General features: G+C 35.9%; 1 protein-coding gene across 1 annotated transcript in view; it reads right to left on the bottom strand.

The window, feature by feature from the left end:
• CCDC150 (coiled-coil domain containing 150) overlaps nucleotides 1-18,561 on the bottom strand; it is a 76,730-nt gene that overhangs the window by 21,538 nt on the left and 36,631 nt on the right. Inside the window, 2 exon segments of the mRNA XM_035726912.1 lie at nucleotides 3,660-3,743; nucleotides 8,329-8,442. Of these exon segments, the coding sequence (XP_035582805.1) occupies nucleotides 3,660-3,743; nucleotides 8,329-8,442 (198 nt within the window).

Below are 18,561 nucleotides of genomic sequence, written 5' to 3'. Positions count from 1 at the left end.
GCCAACCCAAGGTATGACATAAAAAACACCATGAGTCAATAGTTTCAAGTGCTTCAGCTTTCAAAGACTATCAAAAACCTTAAGCCCTTGTTGTAGGAATATGAGCAGAAAAAAGTTGTATTTTCCTTAAGATTCTGATGATAACCTCTAAAGTATGTAATTGAGGTATAAAAGGTTAAATAGTAATCTATACACCCAGCCTGTAATGTTGACTAGCTTTCCTAGTGAAAAGGAGATGAGAGGTATGCTTTCCCCTCCTCATGGGGAAACTCAAACACAATCAGAAAATGATTAGCAAAATGCCAGTAAGTACCTATCAAGAATTGCTTTAAATGTAAATGGACTAAGTGCTCCAATCAAACAACATAGGATGCAACCCAAGCATTTTTAAGAGGGAAGTGTACAGCAAGGCAAAAGAAAAATCTCACATAAACAACCTAACCTTACACCTAGAGGAGTTAGAAAAAGAAAAAGCCCAAAGTTAGCAGAAGGAAGGAAATAATAAAGACTAGAGCAGAAATAAACAAAATAGACTGAAAAAATAGAAAAGGTCAATGAAACCAAAAGCTGGTTCTTTGAAAAAATAAAACTGATAAACCTTTAGCCAAACTCATCAAGAAAAAGAGGACTCAAGTAAATAAAATCAGAAATGAAGGAGGAGAAATAAACACAATATCACAGAAATACAAAGGATTATAAGAGATTATGAAAAATTATATGCCAACAAACTGGACAACCTAGAAAACATGGATAAATTCCTAGAAACATACAATCTCCCCAGACTGAATCAGGCATAGAAAATTTGAACAGACTGATTACTAGTAATGAAATTGAATCAGTAATAAAAAAAAAATCCCAATAAACAAAAGTCAAGGATCAGATGACTTCATAGGTGACTTCTACCAAACATTTAAAGTAACAGGTTCTGGAGCACCTGGGTGGCTCAGTCAGTTGAGTGTCTGCTTTCAGCTCAGGTCATGATCCTGGAGTTCTGGGATCAAGCCCTGCATCGGGCTCTCTGCTGAGCAGGGAGCCTGCTTCTCCCTCTGCCCCCTGCTCTTGCTCTCTATCTCAAATAAATAAGTAAAATCTTAAAATGAATAAATAAGTAAATAAATAAAATAATAGGTTCTGCTGATACTAATGTGGTTTACTGCCTACATTAAAACTTAATTACAGTTGACATACAATATTATATAATTTTCCCTGTCATTTATTTATTTCATAACTGGAAGTTTGTACCTTCACCTATTTCACCACCCCCCGCCCCTGACAACTACAAGTTCTCTGTATTTATGAATCTGTTTCTGATTTTTGGAAGTTTTTCTTCCTCTTCCTATATTCTGGAATATTTGGGAAGATTGAAAAAGAATGAACTCTTGCCATTTGGAATGACATGGATGGACTTAGAGGGTATTATGCTAAGTGAAATAAGTCAGAGAAAAACAAATACCATATAATTTCACTTCTACGTGGAATCTAAAACAAAACAAATGAACAAAAACCAGAAACAGATTCATAAATACATGGCTGTCAGAGGTGGGGGGGAATGGATAGGTGAATTAGGTGAAGGGGATTAAGAGGTACAACCTTCCAGTTATGAAATAAGTGACAGGGATGAAAAGTACAGCATTGGGAATATTGTCAATAATGTTATAATAACTTTGTATGGTGACAGATGGTAACTCCACTTATGGTAAGCATTTTGTAATGTACATAATTACTGATTCACTATGTTGTATGTCTAAAATTATATAATATTGTATGTCAACTACGTTTCAATTAAAAATAAAAAAATGTAGGCAGTACACCACAGTAGTATTAGCAGAATTTCTTACTTTGTTTCCAATAGACATCACAGATATTTTCATATCACATAACAGTTACTGCAAATATCTTGAAAAGCTGTTTGTGCTTATCACTAGTTTGAAATTATAGTTTATAAAAACACTATTAGATCTTGTTATTGAATGCATTAAAAAAGAAACAAATATTAAAGTATCAATTATTTTTGAGTATGTTGATAAATAGATTTTAAAAGAACTGAATTTTTTTTTTTTTAGAGAATGCACAGTGGGGTGTGGGGTGGAGAGGCAGAGGGAGAGAGAAGAGAGGATTTTTTTTTTTTAAAGATTTTATTTATTTATTTATTTATTTGAAAGAGAGAAAGAGCAAAAACAGGGGAAGTGGCAGAGGGAAAGGGAGAAGCAGGCTCCCCGCTGAGTAGGCAGCCAGACCTGTGGCTTGATCCCAGGACCCTGAGCCGATGCTTAACCAACTGAGCCACCCAGGCGTCCCTGAAAAGAGAGAATCTTCAGCAAGCTCCATGCCCAGCATGGAGCCCGACATAAGGCTTGATCTCACGACCCTAAGGATCATGACCTAAGCCGAAATCAAGAGTCCAAAGTTTAACCAACTGGGCCACCCAGATATCCCAGGAATTGAATTTTTTAAAAAAATATGAAATTCAAGAAAATTAAGATTTGCCCAAGGTTAAACAAATATAAATGATTATATTTAAATATATCACTGACTCCAGAAAATATTAAGAGCACACAGATAGTGGCCAAATAGCCTTATTTTTCAGTGGACAACCTATTATTTCACAACCATGGTTTACCAACTGCCTTTTACATATCTGGGCTGATCTTGTGTGCTAATCCTATAACAAGCTCCTGGAGCAAATGAGATGAGATTAACACTGACATGCTTTACATGTCTGTAGTGAGATTACTTAATCAAATCAGCTCTATGGTTTTCAAGCCTAACTGGACTACACTTCATATCATTTAATCCAGTGGTCTTCAAATATGGTTGCATATTAGAATCACTGGGGAGCTTAAAAAGCACTGAAGCCTAGGACCTATTCCCTGAGATTCTGATCTAATTGTTCTGGGGGGCAAGCCTTGTCATGGAGATTTTTCCCCTTGTATTTTATAGATAAACAGAAAAATTGAAAGAATTTTACTGTGAATGTGAATACCCTCACCACAAATTCTACCATTAATTTTTTTATACCTGCTTATCACATACCAATTCATCTATCAATTTCCTCTATTGATCCACCAAACTGTTTTTTCTTTTTTTCTGATTCATTTCAAAGTAAATGGCAGACATCATACACTTCCCAGAATGAGGTGTTTAAAAAATTCCTCAAATTGTAATGTGTAGCTAAGGCTGTGACCCATTTATTCGGACTGCAGCATTTCCGCTGGAGTTGGTTATCAGTGGCAAGTTTCCTGCTCTGTAGGTACTATAGGGATAAAGCCCACAGGAAGCAAAACAGTATCCCATTCACTCAAGTCTATTGCCTTTGAGTCCCAATTTCCAGGGTTCTTTTTAAGAATGTTACAAAATTTCAGCAAAAAATGAGAGCATGGGCTGTCTATATTCTCAGCGAATGACCATGCATAAAACAATTATAATACAACTTTAAGCAGTCACAGAAAGGGCTTTGGTTTCATAATTTTAACTTTCAGTATTATATTACAGATATGTGAATAGAAGTCACCTGGATTTTAATTAATAAGGCAACAAACTTGGGGGGGTTCAAAAACTTTGGTCCAAAGTTACAGAATTTCTCAAAACCTGGCAATATTTAACTTGACAACTGTGATTAAAATATTACACAACACAAATCAGAAAATAAAATCTCATACCTGGAGTTTTCCCTTTTCATAGGCCAGTTTATTTTTACTCTCAGTAATTTTTCCCAAGGCCTTTTCCACTTGCTGTTGGGCAAGCTGACAAAGCAAACACAGGTATCAGTACCTAGGCATAGAACGGAATAACCATTTTCTGAGCAAGTATTCATACCCTTATCATTTCTACAGTGACAAAACCAGGATTCATATTTATTTGCCTCTGCTGCCTCTTAGTTTTTCCCTAGAGTGACTAGTCTTTCTATACAACCTACCCCAAAATTATGCACATTCAATATAAAAATTTATATCCAATACTAAGCATCAGTAGGTTAACTATTATGGCCATCTGAGTATTTGTCCTATCACAGCAGTATTTATTTCATACATTAATTATACATATTCAGACATTGTTTCTCAAAGTTTCTTTTTTTTTTTTTAAGAGAGACAGCACAGGACAGAGTGCAAGGGGGGACTGGGCAGGGGAGAGGGAGAGAGAGAATCTTAAGTCGGCTCTGTGCAGAGCCCAACATGGGGCTTGATCTCAAGATCCTGAGACCATGACCTGAGCCGAAATCAAGTCGGACGCTTAACTGACTGAGCCATCCAGGTGCCCCATTAAAGTTTCACTTTTAATCACTATGTGTGGTTCCCACTAAGGCAAAGGAAAATATTTTTTAGAAGAATTCAGACCAAAAAAGTATTGGTTTCAAAATAACCTAAGAGAAATATAGGCTGTTATCAATAAACAGGCGGCTAATAACAATATATTATCATAAAGTTAATCATCAATTAATTTTCTGTCAGTGGAAATCCCCCTTTCCCACAATACTTTCTATTTTGGAAACTGAGGTAAAAACATTCCATGAACACAACATTTGGGATTATGTTTTGACTAAGTCTTCAGCAAAAATAAATGACAAGGGTGGCCAATGATGCTACAAAAACAAAGCTATACCATAACCATAAAAACTTAGTTATTTAAAATTCAATTCTAAAGTCTATAAACTGAGGTGCCCAATGTACTATAAAGTGCAGATTCAGTGTATAAAACACCAAGAGCTAGATTTAACCTAAAATATGCTAGCTGTAACAAACAGAGATAACTGCTTGCAGTTTTGGAATATGAAAAGGGTTTTTTTTGCAGTAACTTAGATGATCTGGGTCTCTTATAAAAGGTGTTCAGGAATTTTTTAAATAATGGCACTTTTACCTCAATAAAATTCCCTCTTTTAAGCAAAGGCATAAAGAAATTCTATTAATCTTTTAAGTATACTTTAAAAATAATTTTCCCTTTTTTGGTCACCTAAAAGAATGCTAATGCAGTGGTAAGTGTAAAGTGTCTAAGTTAATATTTGACACAAAGTCACTTATTTAAATTCACAACAAAGAAATTGTTCTCGTTGCTAAAGGAAAGCAGATATTAAGGCAGTAATTTAAATTATTGTTTCCAGATTATTTAAATAGGCCTTATGTTAAAGAGAATCAGTGGAAGACCAGAAATTAGAGAGCACTTGAATGAGTGAATATCTCGGATTCTGAGTTGTGGAAGGCCAGAGATTAACCTTTGCTTAAATAATCTTGTCAATATACTATAAAGATTATTAATATGCAAAGCAAAATAGAAACTGGAGAATCATTTGAGAATTACCATACAAAGAAAAATGCTAATGGTTAAAATATGCATTTTAACTGATTCAAAAATATCACTACTTGGAAAAAGCAGGAAGCAAACAGAATTATCTTAAGATATGAAAGAAAGGTTGACAAGGAATCAACCGAAAGCCACAGAATGATTTCTAAAATCATTTTTAAATTTTAGGTGAGCTGACCCTACTCAGCGGGGACTCTGCTTCTCCCTCTCCCCCTGCTCGTCCTTGCTCTCTCTCTCTAATAAAATCTTCAAAAAAAAATTTAGGTAAGCTGTGAAAGTTAGCAGAAGCTGTTAGAATACATAAAGCCGACAGACACTAGCATCTTGGTAAAGCTATTTTATAGGCAGATTGTAAGCAGGGATTTTTTTTTTTTTTTAAGATTTTATTTTCATGTAATCTCTACACCCAACATGGGGCTTGAACTCACAACCCCGAGATCAAGAGTTGCATGCTCTACTGACTGAGCAGCCAGGCGCTCCTGTAAGCAGGGACTTTATTCAAAATATTTAACAACTAGGGGTGCCTGGTGGCTCAGTTGGTTAAGTGTCTGCCTTGTCTTAGGGTCATGATCCCGGCGTCCTGGGATTGAGCCCCACATCGGGCTCCCTGCTCAGGGAGAAGCCTGCTTCTCCCTCCCTTCTCCGCTCAATGTTCTCACTTGCTATCTCTGTCCCTTGCTCTCAAATAATCTTTTAAAAAAAATATTTAACAACTAGTTTGCATGGGCCACAGCAAACAGAACCAACTTTGACACCTGCCCAAGTGTACACTGACTGAATGTCATCCTAGTTTTAAGAAATACATTTATTTATTTATTCTTAAGATTTTATTTGAGAGAGAAGAAATACAGTTAATTCATTTTTTAATGATTTCAAATCATTAAAGTCCTAGTTGTGTAGGGAACTGTATTTCTGTCTAGTGCTATCATTTGAAATCCAAAAGAGAAGTGAGGAGAGTATTTAACTTGAACTCAGGAATAGTAAGCTTCCCCCATTTTCATCATTCCTCACTATGGTTCCCTGAATGACTGCCTGTGGTGAGAGACTTAAATTATACCATCATTAAAGGCCAAAATAAAAATAACCCCAAAATCAGTGTCAAGAAGAAAAAAAGAATACTGTTTAAACATGGATAAAGTAAGCTAGGCCCTGTGATGAGCACTTTACACACAATATGACATTTAATCCTCATATCCTGGCAAGATAGACATGACCCTCCTTATGTTCCACTGAATCAATCTTTCTCAAATACCTATTATGTATTGAGTGCTATGTTAGGTAAGGGAGTATAAAGATAAGTAACTACAGTTCTTGCATTAGAAGAGAGAAGGCAGATACATAATCAATTCTAATCAATTTCTAATCAATGAAATTATTATTTTGATATGTATATGCACAGTATGCTGTGGGAACCCCATGGTTAGGGGGGATCTCCTCAGTCCCAAAGTCCATAGAGGTTAAGGCCTGCACAAGTCACACAGTAAATGGAACCAAGGGTTAAAACCAGGTCTGTCTGAATTCAAATCTGTGGTGTGGCATATACAACACACACTCATAAGCATTATCTCCAAAATCCAGTAAGAGGTTATTTTAGAAGGTAGTTCTTATTGAGAATTTCAAGTGTTAATTCCAAAAGAACAAAAATACACTGCCAACATTGAATGGTGATAGGTTTAATGATATTGCTGAGATTAAAAAAAAAAAAAAAAACCCAAATCCTGACACCTCAACCGCATTTCTCAAGACTCATACAGCCCACAGGAGGGCTTCCAGGCAGGCGTGGTCAGAGAAAATTCTATGTGGAAACACAGAACTGCAAGATGGAACTAGGTTTGTTTTATCACTGAGAGACCTTAAGAGGTGCTATGAGCAGGCAAGAATCAACACTGATCAAATCATTGGCAGGATCTGTCAAAATCACTATTAGGATGAGGCTACAGGCCTACTCACGGGCAGAGGGGGATGAAAGAATCAGGCAGACTGAGATGTGGTCTTCCAGAGGGACCAGAAGCAGGTGGGTTGATAAGCCCAGCTGATGCATGGCCAACGAGCAAGTAGAGGACATGGATAAACTTTAATCTTGGGGGAGGGAGTATTGGTCTGAGATAGTACCAGGAATTAGAGCTAAAGTATCTTGTTGCTCTAATAGCAACTTAAAGGCCTTTTTTCCGGGATGGTTCAGATACTAAAAGTTCAATAAATGGTAGTTATATGCTACATGCTTTACATGTATTAACATACTTAATCCTCAGACAACTTCCTAATAATGGTATTATTTTCCCCACTTTGACAGATTAAGAAACTGAAGCTCAGAGAGGTCACAGCCAAAATTGAAACACAGGCAGTCTGGCTCTAAAGCTATGAAAATGTAATGGATTTAGACTTACTCTCCAGGTTTTCATAGTTGAAGTAATGAGCAGCTTATGACAGAGGTTGAAAGAATTTAACTCAGATTAAGACAGACTCACATCGGAGCCTTCTATGCAATTTTCAAAGGTGATCTGCATTCTATAGAAACAATTTTTTTTTCAAGTACTCAAAAGCACAAAGGAAAACTCATTAGCTGCTTAACAGAATGACCATCTCTTTAAATACCCTTCCCTGAGAGATGTTTTACAAACTCTACCATTTATTTGTTTTGCACTGACCTTGTCAAACAGCTTTTAGAAATTGTACTTATTACTGATTGCCTAACAGAACTGTCAGACAAGGAAAAGAAAAACATGTAAGTTTCTTCCTCATAATTTATGGAAGAGGAAATATTTTAAAACATTATAAATATTTGTGCTTTTCAGTATTATAGATCATCTGTAGAGGCAGATGTTTAATAGCTGCCTTAAATTCTTGTTTTCTTAAATCTTTTATTGTTTGAGAACTCATAAGGCTCTCTGCTATATTTAGCCTGAGTTATTCAGGACTTAATAATAATTATTAAAATGCAAACAAATGAAGAAAACCCATCTTCTGACTTCTGATTTTTTAAAAACTCATCAGGCATTAACTCCTAATTTAGACTGACCTTTTTATACCCACCCCATTATAATCAGAAGTGACTTGCTGAAGTTCTAGGGAAGCCATTTGTTCTGCCAGGTGCTTATTCTTTTCCTCTAGAGTCTGCAGGTTGTGGGTTAATGCATTTATATCTACCTTTGAAACACAAAGGAGAAAAGAAATCTATTTATGCTAGATCCAAAAATATTATCTTGTTTTAAAAATGACACTTTTAACTGTAATTTAGAAGTTATTGTATGAACATGTCCTCCTGTCTCTAAATGCAGGGATTTGTAGTCTGATAGCTCTGATGATTTTGTAAACTTTTTTCTTTTCTTTTAAAAATTTTCAGCTTCTCTAGTTGTCTTCAGCAGGAGGGCTATGACAAATTACATTGTTTACATTTACTAGAAGTAGAAGACCTTCTGGTACTTGGTATTTACTTAAATATTAATTTAAGCTTATGAACATAGATGCAGAAAGCCTCCATCAAATAGTAGTAAAATGATTTCAGCAATATATAAAAAGGATAGCAAGCCAGGACTAAGTTTATCCCAGCAATACAAAGCTTGTTGAACATTCAAAATTAATTAGTATAATTCACTACCATCAATAGATTAGAGAAGAAAAAATGTATGACCATCTCAATAGATGGAGAAAAAGCATTTCACAAAATTCATTACTTCATGATAAAAACTCAGCAATCTGGAAATGAAAGGGAACCATCTTTACCTGATGAAGTGTATCTACAAAGAACCTACAACTAATATCAATCTTAATAGTAAAAGACTTGAATATTTCCCCCTAACACTGGGAAAAAAGCAAGGATATTTACTCTCACTATTCCTGTTCATTATCATACAGAAGGCTATAGCTGATGCAATAAGGCAAGAAAAAGTACAATAGACCTAAAGATTGGAAATGGAGAAATAAAAATATCTCTACTTACAATAGGTATGATCTGCATAGGAAATCCCACAAAAGTGTACAAAAAAGATACCAGAATAAGTGACTTTAGTAAGGCTGAAGGATACAAGGGATGCAACTCAACTGTATTTCTATATACTAGCAATAAATAATTGGAAATTTCTTAAAAGTATGCCTTTTGTAATAGTATCAAAACCCATGAAATTCTCTGGTACAAATCTAAAAAAAAATATGTCCAATATTCAATATGCTCAAAATTATAAAATACTGGTAAGAGAAATTAAAAACCTAAATAAAATGGAGAGAGATATCATGTTCATGTATAAGATCAATTGCTAAAATGTAAATTCTCTCTAATCCCAATTAAAATTGTGTGGGCCTGGACCAGGGTCCACTCTTTGGTGGGGCCTGGACTTAGGGCTAGAAAAATATGCCCTAAGAAGAAAGACTAAAGGAAGTTCTTCAGGCTGAAATAAAAGGGTATTAGACAATAACTGGAATTCACATAAAGAATATAGCTACTATAGTAAAGGTAGCAACATGAGTACATATAAAAGGTGTTTATGTTTGTAACTCTCTTTATTACCCATAACTCAAAATTATATAGTAAAAGAAAGAATAAGGGAATTTAAAAAGTACACTAGAAGTATCTTAACACAGAAGGCAGCAGTAATGGAGAGAGAGAGAGAGAGAGAGGAATAAAAAGCATATAAGACAAAAAAAATAAAGAGCAAAAGTGGCAGATGTAAATCCTACCTTATCAGTCATTATGACAAATATAAATGGATTAAACACTCCACCAAAAAAAAAGCAGAGAAAGGCAGAATGAATTTTTTAAAAGATCCAACTGTATGCTGTTTATAAAAGACACATTTTAGATTCAAAGACACAAATGGGTTGAAAGTAAAAAAATGGAAAAAGATATATCATGTAAACAGTAACCTGAAAAGAGCTGGAGTGGCTGTACTAACATTAGACAAAATAAACATTAAGACAAAAATGCATGAGATAAAGAAGACCTTTTATCATAATGGTTTATAAGAAATATATTTGGTCATTCAGACAACCAAAATATATGTCTCAGATATATGTGGCCTTCGTCCACAGTTCCTGAAAACATTTCAGAGCCATAAAGGTGAAATGGGTGTCTTGTTATTAATGTAGGTGACTTCTGGAACCCACCCAAGGGTAGGGGCTGACCGCCAGGAGAACCAACCATGTGATTAGAGGGTTGGAACTTTCAGTCCTAGCCCTTAACCTCCAGGGAGGGAAGAGGGACTGAATACTGAATCATCCAGTGGTCAATGACTTAGTCCATCATGACTATGCAATGAAGCCTCCCTAAACCACCCCTGCCAAGGACTGGGTTCCATGAGCTTCTGGGTTGGTGAACACATGGAAATTAGGAAGAGTGGTGCCCCTGGAGAGGGCATGGAAGCTCACTGCTGTTTCCCCATACTTCATCCTATATATCTCTTTATCTGGCTGTTGATTTGTATCATTTATCATATCCTTTCATAAACTGGTAAATGTATTTCCCTAAGTACTGTGAGCCACTTTAGCAAATTAAAAGAATCTAAGGAGGAGGTTGTTGGAACCTCCAATCTATAGCCAACAGGTCAGAAGCACAAGAGCCTGGTGTAACAATCTGGAGTGTGCCACTGGTGTCTGAAGTAGGAGTTCAGGAGTGGGGGCAGTCTTGTAGGACTAAATGCTAGCTCTAGGTAGTAGTGTAAGAATTGAATAGAATTCTTGGACACCTTTCTGGTTTCCAAAAATTCTTGGTGTTGTGTGTGTGGGAACCCTCTGACATGTTGTAATTGGGTCCAGGAACCTAAAAGAGACATTATATACTGAAAAAAGGGTCAATCTATCAAGAAAATATAACATTTATAAATATATGTGCCTCTAACAATAATAGAGTCCCAGTATAAATGAAGCAAAAACTAACAGAATTGAAGGGAGAGAGAAATGATTCAACATAGTTGGAAATTTTAATATCCCACTTCCAGTAATGAATAGAACAATTAGAAAATCAATGAGGAGACATGACTTGAACAACACTATAAAGAACTGGACATCTATAGAACACTCCTCCCAACAACAGCAGAATACCATTTTTCTCAAGAGCATATGCAACATTCTCCAGAATGTTCCGTATGTTAGGCCATAAACAACTCTTAATACATTTGAAGGACTGGAATAATACAAAGTATGTTCTCCAGCCACAATGAAGTAAAATTGGAAATTAATGAAAGAAGGAAATTTGGGAAAGTCACATATATGAGAAAATTAAACAACAAACGAGTCAAAAAGAAAATCACAAGGGAAGTTAATACTTTGAGTTGAATGAAAATGAAAACATGACAAAATGTATGGTATGAAGCTATTGCATGGGAAAAATATAACAAAATGTCATTGACTTAACTGCTGTAGTGTTGAAATAAATTTTAAATTTTTAAATACACCCTATTAATTTAAAAACTCAATCACTGAGTTAAGATAATATGGAGAAAGTGTATGTTTTTTCAGAAATATGTACCTCTGAAACAAATAATACATTATATGTTAAAAAAGAAAAGAAAAAGAAGAAGATAGCAGGAAAGGAAGAATGGGGGTGGGAATCAGAGGGGAAGACGAACCATGAGAGACTATGGACTCTGAGAAACAAACTGAGGGTTCTAGAGGGGAGGGGGGTGGGGGGATAGGTTAGCATGGGTATTAAAGAGGGCACGTACTGCATGGAGCACTGGGTGTTATAAGCAAACAATGAATCATGGAACACTACATCAAAAACTAATGATGTAATGTATGGTGATTAACGTAACAATAATTAAAAAAAGAAAAAAGAAACCTACAATGACTAGGAGAAAAAAATGATTAAAGTAAATCTTGCAAACTCGTAAAAAAAAAAATGTATGGTATGAAGCTAAAGCAGTGCTTACAGGGAAATTTATAGCTGTAGACACCTATGTTAAAAAAGAAGAAATAAACCAACAACCTAACCTGCTCTCTTAAGAAACCAGAAAAACAACAAATTAAACCCAAGCAAGAAGGAAGAAAATAATAAGGATTAGGGCAGAAACAAAAGACAGAATAGAAAAACAATAGACATGATCACTAAAACCAAAAGTTGGTTCTTTGACAAGATGAACAAAATGGACAAACCTTTAGCTATATTAACAACAATAAAAAAGACACAAATTACTAAAATTAGGAATGAAAGAAGGAACATTACACTGAACATAAAGAAGTGAAGAAAAGGCGCTACTCTGAACAATCGTAAGTCAATAAATTAGAAAGCCTAGGTGAAATGGGAAAACACCAAAACTACTGAAACTGACTTAAAAAAAGGAGAAAATGTGAATAGATCTTTAATAAGTAAAGAGATTTAATCAATAATAAAAATTAAAAACAAATAAAACAAAAAATTCCCCACAAAGAAAAACTTAGAACTATGGTGAATTCTACAAACATTTAAAGATGAATTAACAGTAATCCCTCAAAAACTCTTCCCAAAAGTTACTTACCAAATCATTTTAAGAGGCCAGTATTACCTTGATACCAAAACCAAAGACATCACAAGAAAACTATAAAAAATATCCCTTATTTATAACAATTCAAAAATCCTCAACAAGATATTAGCAAGCCAAATGAAACAACATATAAAAAGGATTATACTCATGAGCAAGTAAAATTTATCCCCAAAATGAAAGCTTGGTTCAACACTTGAAATCAAACAGTGTAATATACCATAGTAATAAAGGACAAAATCTACAAGATTATCTTGATAGCATAGAAAATGCAATTGACAAAATCCAACATACTTTCATGATAAAAACTCTCCAAATTAGGAATAGAAGGGAATCTTCTCATCCTGTTAAAGGGCATTTAGAAAAAGGCCAGAGCTAATATCGTACTTAATAGTGACAGACTGCAAGCTTTCCCCCTAAGATCAGGAACAAGACAAGGATGTCTGTCTGCTCTCAACATTCTATTATATTGGATTCTATATCCAGCATTATACTGGAGATTCTAGCCAAGGCAATTACACAAGGAAAAGAAAGGGCAGCAAAACGTGAAAGGAAGAAATAAAACTATCTCTATTTTCAGATGATACATTCTTTTTTTTTATTAAAGATTTTATTTATTTATTTGAGGGAGAGAGAGAGAGAGAGGGAACACAAGAATGGGGGAGCTGGAGAGGGAGAAGCAGGTTCCCCGCTGATCAGGGAGCCCAATGCGGGGCTCGATCCCAGGACGTTAGGATCATAACCTGAGCTGAAGGCAGACGCTTAACAACTGAGCCACCCAGGCGCCCCAAGATGATACATTCTTATATAGAAAAAATATAAGATATTGTCATGATTGCAAAACTCCCCTAACTGACCTACAGATTCAAGGCAAACTCTATCAAATTACAGCTTCCTTTTTTTTTTTTTGCAGAAATGGAAAAGCTGACTCTAAGATTCATATAGAAACATAAGCATCCAGAATTATCAGAACAATCTTGGAAAAAAAAAAGACAAAGTAGGAGGACTCTTGCATCTTGATTTCAAAACTTACTATGAAGCTACAGTAATCAAGACTGTGTGGTTCTGGTATAGGAAAGACATATAGACCAGTGGAACAGAATTGAGAGTCTAGAATAAACCCATACATCTATGGTTAATTGGGTTTTGACAAGGGAGCCAAGACTATTCAAAAGAATGAACAGCCTTTCAACAAATGGTGCTCGGACAACTGGATAACCACAGACAAAATAATCAAGTTGAACCTCTACCTCAACCCATATATAAAATTAACTCAAAATGGAACAAAGACCTAAATATGTAAAACTATAAAATTCTTGTTGGATAGACCCTTTAAGTATGATATAGTGTCCTTCCTCATCTCTTATTATAGTCTTTGGTTTAAAATCTAACTTGTCCGATATAAGGATTGCCACCCCAGCTTTCTTTTGGTGTCCATTAGCATGGTAAATGGTTTTCCACCCCCTCACTCTAACAATTGTAAATATCTATGCCCCTAACATGGGAACAGCCAATTATATAAGGCAATTAATAACGAAAGCAAAGAAACACAAAGAAAACAATACAATAATAGTGGGGGACTTTAACAGCCCCTCGCAGAAATGGACAGATCATCTAAGCAAAAGATCAACAAGGAAATAAAGACTTTAAATGACACATTGGACCAAAGGGACTTCACAGATATATTCAGAACATTCCATCCCAAAGCAACAGAATACACATTCTTCTCTGGTGCCCATTGAACATTCTCCAGAACAGATCATATCCTAAGTCACAAATCAGGTCTCAACTGGTACCAAAAGATTCGAATCATTCCCTGAATATTTTCAGACCTCAATGCTTTGAAACTAGAACTCAATCACAAGAGGAAAGTCAGAAAGAACTCAAATACATGGAAGCTAAAGAGCATCCTACTAAAGAATGAAAGGGTCAACCAGGAAATTAAAGAAGAATTTAAAAAATTCATGAAAACAAATGAAAATGAAAACACAACTGTTCAAAATCTTTGGGATGTAGCAAAGGCAGTCCTAAGAGGAAAGTATATAGCAATACAAGCCTTTCTCAAGAAACGAGAAAGGTCTCAAATACACAACCTAATCCTACACCTAAAGGAGCTGGAGAAAGAACAGCAAATAAAGCCTAAACCCAGCAGGGGAAGAGAAATAATAAAGATCAGAGCAGAAATTAATGAAATAGAAACCAAAAGAACAGTGGAACAGGTCAATGAAACTAGGAACTGGTTCTTTGAAAGAATTAACAAGACTGATAAACCCCTGGCCAGACTTATCAAAAAGAAAAGAGAAAGGACCCAAATAAATAAAGTCATGAATGAAAGAGGAGAGATCACAACCAACACCAAAGAAATACAAACAATTACAAGAACATATTATGAGCAACTCTATGCCAGCAAATTAGATAATCTGGAAGAAATGGGTGCATTCCTAGAGATGTATCAACTACCAAAACTGAACCAGGAAGAAATAGAGCAACTGAACAGACCTATAACCACTAAGGAAATTGAAGCAGTAATCAAAAATCTCCCAACAAAAGCCCAGGGCCAGATAGCTTCCCAGGGGAATTCTGCCAAACATTTAAAGAAGAAATAATACCTATTCTTCTGAAACTGTTCCAAAAAATAGAAATGGAAGGAAAACTTCCAAACTTGTTTTATGAGGCCACCATTACCCCGATCCCCAAACCAGACAAAGACCCCATCAAAAAGGAGAATTACAGACCAATATCCTTGATGAACATGGATGCAGAAATTCTCACCAAAATACTAGCCAGTAGGATCCAACAGTACATTAAAAGGATTATTCACCACAACCAAGGGGGATTTATCCCTGGCCTGCAAGGTTGGTTCAACATCCGCAAATCAATCAACGTGATACAATACATTAACAAAAGAAAGAACAAGAACCATATGATCCTCTCAATAGATGCAGAAAAAGCATTTGACAAAGTACAGCATCCTTTCTTGATCAAAACTCTTCAGAATGTGGCGATAGATGGTACATACCTCAATATCATAAAAGCCATCTATGAAAAACCTACAGCAAATATCATTCTCAATGGGGAAAACTGAGAGCTTCCTCCCTAAGGTCAGGAACACGGCAGGGATGTCCACTATCACCACTGCTATTCAACATAGTATTAGAAGTCCTAGCCACAGCAATCAGACAACAAAAAGAAATAAAAGGCATCCGAATTGGCAAAGAAGTCAAACTCTCACTCTTTGCAGATGATATATTTTATGTGGAAAACCCAAAAGACTCCACCCCAAAACTGCTAGAACTCATACAGGAATTCAGTAAAGTGGCAGGATATAAACTCAATGTATAGAAATCAGTGGTATTCCTATACACCAACAAAAAGATAGAAGAAAGAGAAATTAAGGAGTCGATCCCATTTACAATTGCACCCAAAACCATAAGATACCTAGGAATAAATCTAACCAAAGAGGCAAAGAATCTGTACACAGGAAACTATAGAATACTCATGAAAGAAATTGAGGAAGACACAAAGCAATGGAAAAACGTTCCATGCTCATGACTGGAAGAACAAATATCGTCAAGATGTCAATACTACCTAGAGCAATCTATACATTCAGTGCAATCCCTATCAAAATACCATCCACTTTTTTCAAAGAAATGGAACAAATAATCCTAAAATTTGTATGGAACCAGAAAAGACCCTGAATAGCCAGAGGAATGTTGAAAAAGAAAAGCAAAGCCGGTGGCATCCCAATTCCGGACTTCAAGCTCTACTACAAAGCTGTCATCATCCAGACAGTATGGTACTGGCACAAACACAGACACATAGATCAATGGAACAGAATAGAGAGCCCAGAAATGGACCCTCAACTCTATGGTCAACTCATCTTTGACAAAGCAGGAAAGAATGTCCAATGGCAAAAAGACAGCCTCTTCAACAAATGGTGTTGGGAAAATTGGACAGCCACATGCAGAAGAATGAAACTGGACCACTTCCTTACACCACACACAAAAACAGACTCAAAATGGTTGAAAGACCTAAATGTGAGACAGGAATCCATCAAAATCCTAAAGGAGAACACAGGCAGCAACCTCTTTGGCCTCAGCCACAGCAACTTCTTCCTAGAAACATCGCCAAAGGCAAGGGAAGCAAGGGCAAAAATGAATTATTGGGACTTCATCAAGTTAAAAGCTTTTGCACAGCAAAAGAAACAGTCCACAAAACTAAAAGACAACCAACAGAATGGGAGAAGATATTTGCAAATGACATACAGATAAAGGGCTAGTATCCAAAATCTATAAAGAACTTCTTAAACTCAACACCCAAAGAACAAATGATCCAATCAAGAAATGGGCAGAAGACATGAACAGACATTTTAACAAAGAAGACATCCAAATGGCCAACAGACACATGAAAAATGCTCAACATCACTCAGCATCATGGAAATCCAAATCAAAACCTAATGAGACACCACCTCACACCAGTCAGAATGGCTAAAATTAACAAGCCAGGAAACGACAGATGTTGGCGGGGATGCGGAGAAAGGGGAACCCTCCTACACTGTTGGTGGGAATGCAAGCTGGTGCAGCCACTCTGGAAAAAAGTATGGGGTTCCTCAAAAAGTTGAAAATAGAGCTACCATATGACCCAGAAATTGCACTACTGAGTATTTACCCCAAAGATACAAATGTAGTGATCCAAAAGGATATAAGCACCCTATGTTTACAGCAGCAATGTCCACAGTAGCCAAACTATGGAAAGAGCCAAGATGTCCATTGACAGATGAATGGATAAAGATGTGGTGTATGTATGTGTGTACACACACACACACACACACACACACACACACACACAAATGGAATATTATGCAGCCATCAAAAGGAATGATATCTTGCCATTTGCAATGACATGGATGGAACTGGAGGGTATTATGCTGAGCGATATAAGTCAATCAGAGAAAGACATGTATCATATGACCTCACTGATATGAGGAATTCTTAATCTCAGGAAACAAACTGAGAGTTGCTGGCGTGGTGGGGGTAGGAGGGATGGGGTGCTGGGTGACAGATATTGGGGAGGGTATGTGCTATGGTGAGCACTGTGAATTGTGTAAGACTGTTGAATCACAGACCTGTACCTCTGAAACAAATATTACATTACATGTTAAAAAAAAAAAAAAGAAGAATATAGCAGGAAGGAAAAAATGAATGGGGGGAAATCAGAGGGGGAGACGAAACATGAGAGACTATGGACTCTGAGAAACAAACTGAGGGTTTTAGAGGGGAGGGGGTTGGGGGGGATGGGTTAGCCTGGTGATGGGTATTAAAGAGGGTTGGTACTGAATGGAGCACTCGGTGTTATATGCAAACAACGAATCATGGAACACTACATCAAAAACTAATGATGTAATGTATGGTGATTAACATAATAAAATTTAAAAAAATAAATAAAACTTCAAAAAAAACTATAAAATTCTTAGAATAAAAAAGTGTTAATTTTTGTGGCCCTGGATTAGGCAACAGTTTCTTAGATGTAACATCTAAGGCATAAGCAACCAAAAAAAAAAGGTAAACTGAACCTAATAAAAATCTAAAAATTTAAAAACAGAACCCATAGAATGGGAGAAAAATATCTGCAAATCACGTATCTGATAAGGGTCTACTATCTAGAATATATAAAGAACTCTTACAACTCAACAATTAAAAGACAAACCAGTTTACAATGGGCTACAGATTTGAATAGACATTTCTCAAAAAAGATATACAAATGGCCAATAAGCACATGAAAAGACGCTCAACATTAGTCTTTAGGGAGATCCAAA

This window comes from Zalophus californianus, chromosome 3 (assembly GCF_009762305.2).
Source record: "Zalophus californianus isolate mZalCal1 chromosome 3, mZalCal1.pri.v2, whole genome shotgun sequence".
In the NCBI taxonomy this organism is placed as follows: Eukaryota; Metazoa; Chordata; class Mammalia; order Carnivora; family Otariidae; genus Zalophus; species Zalophus californianus.
The sequence above is the reverse complement of the archived record's forward strand: the minus strand, read 5'-3'. Positions and strand labels throughout refer to the sequence as shown.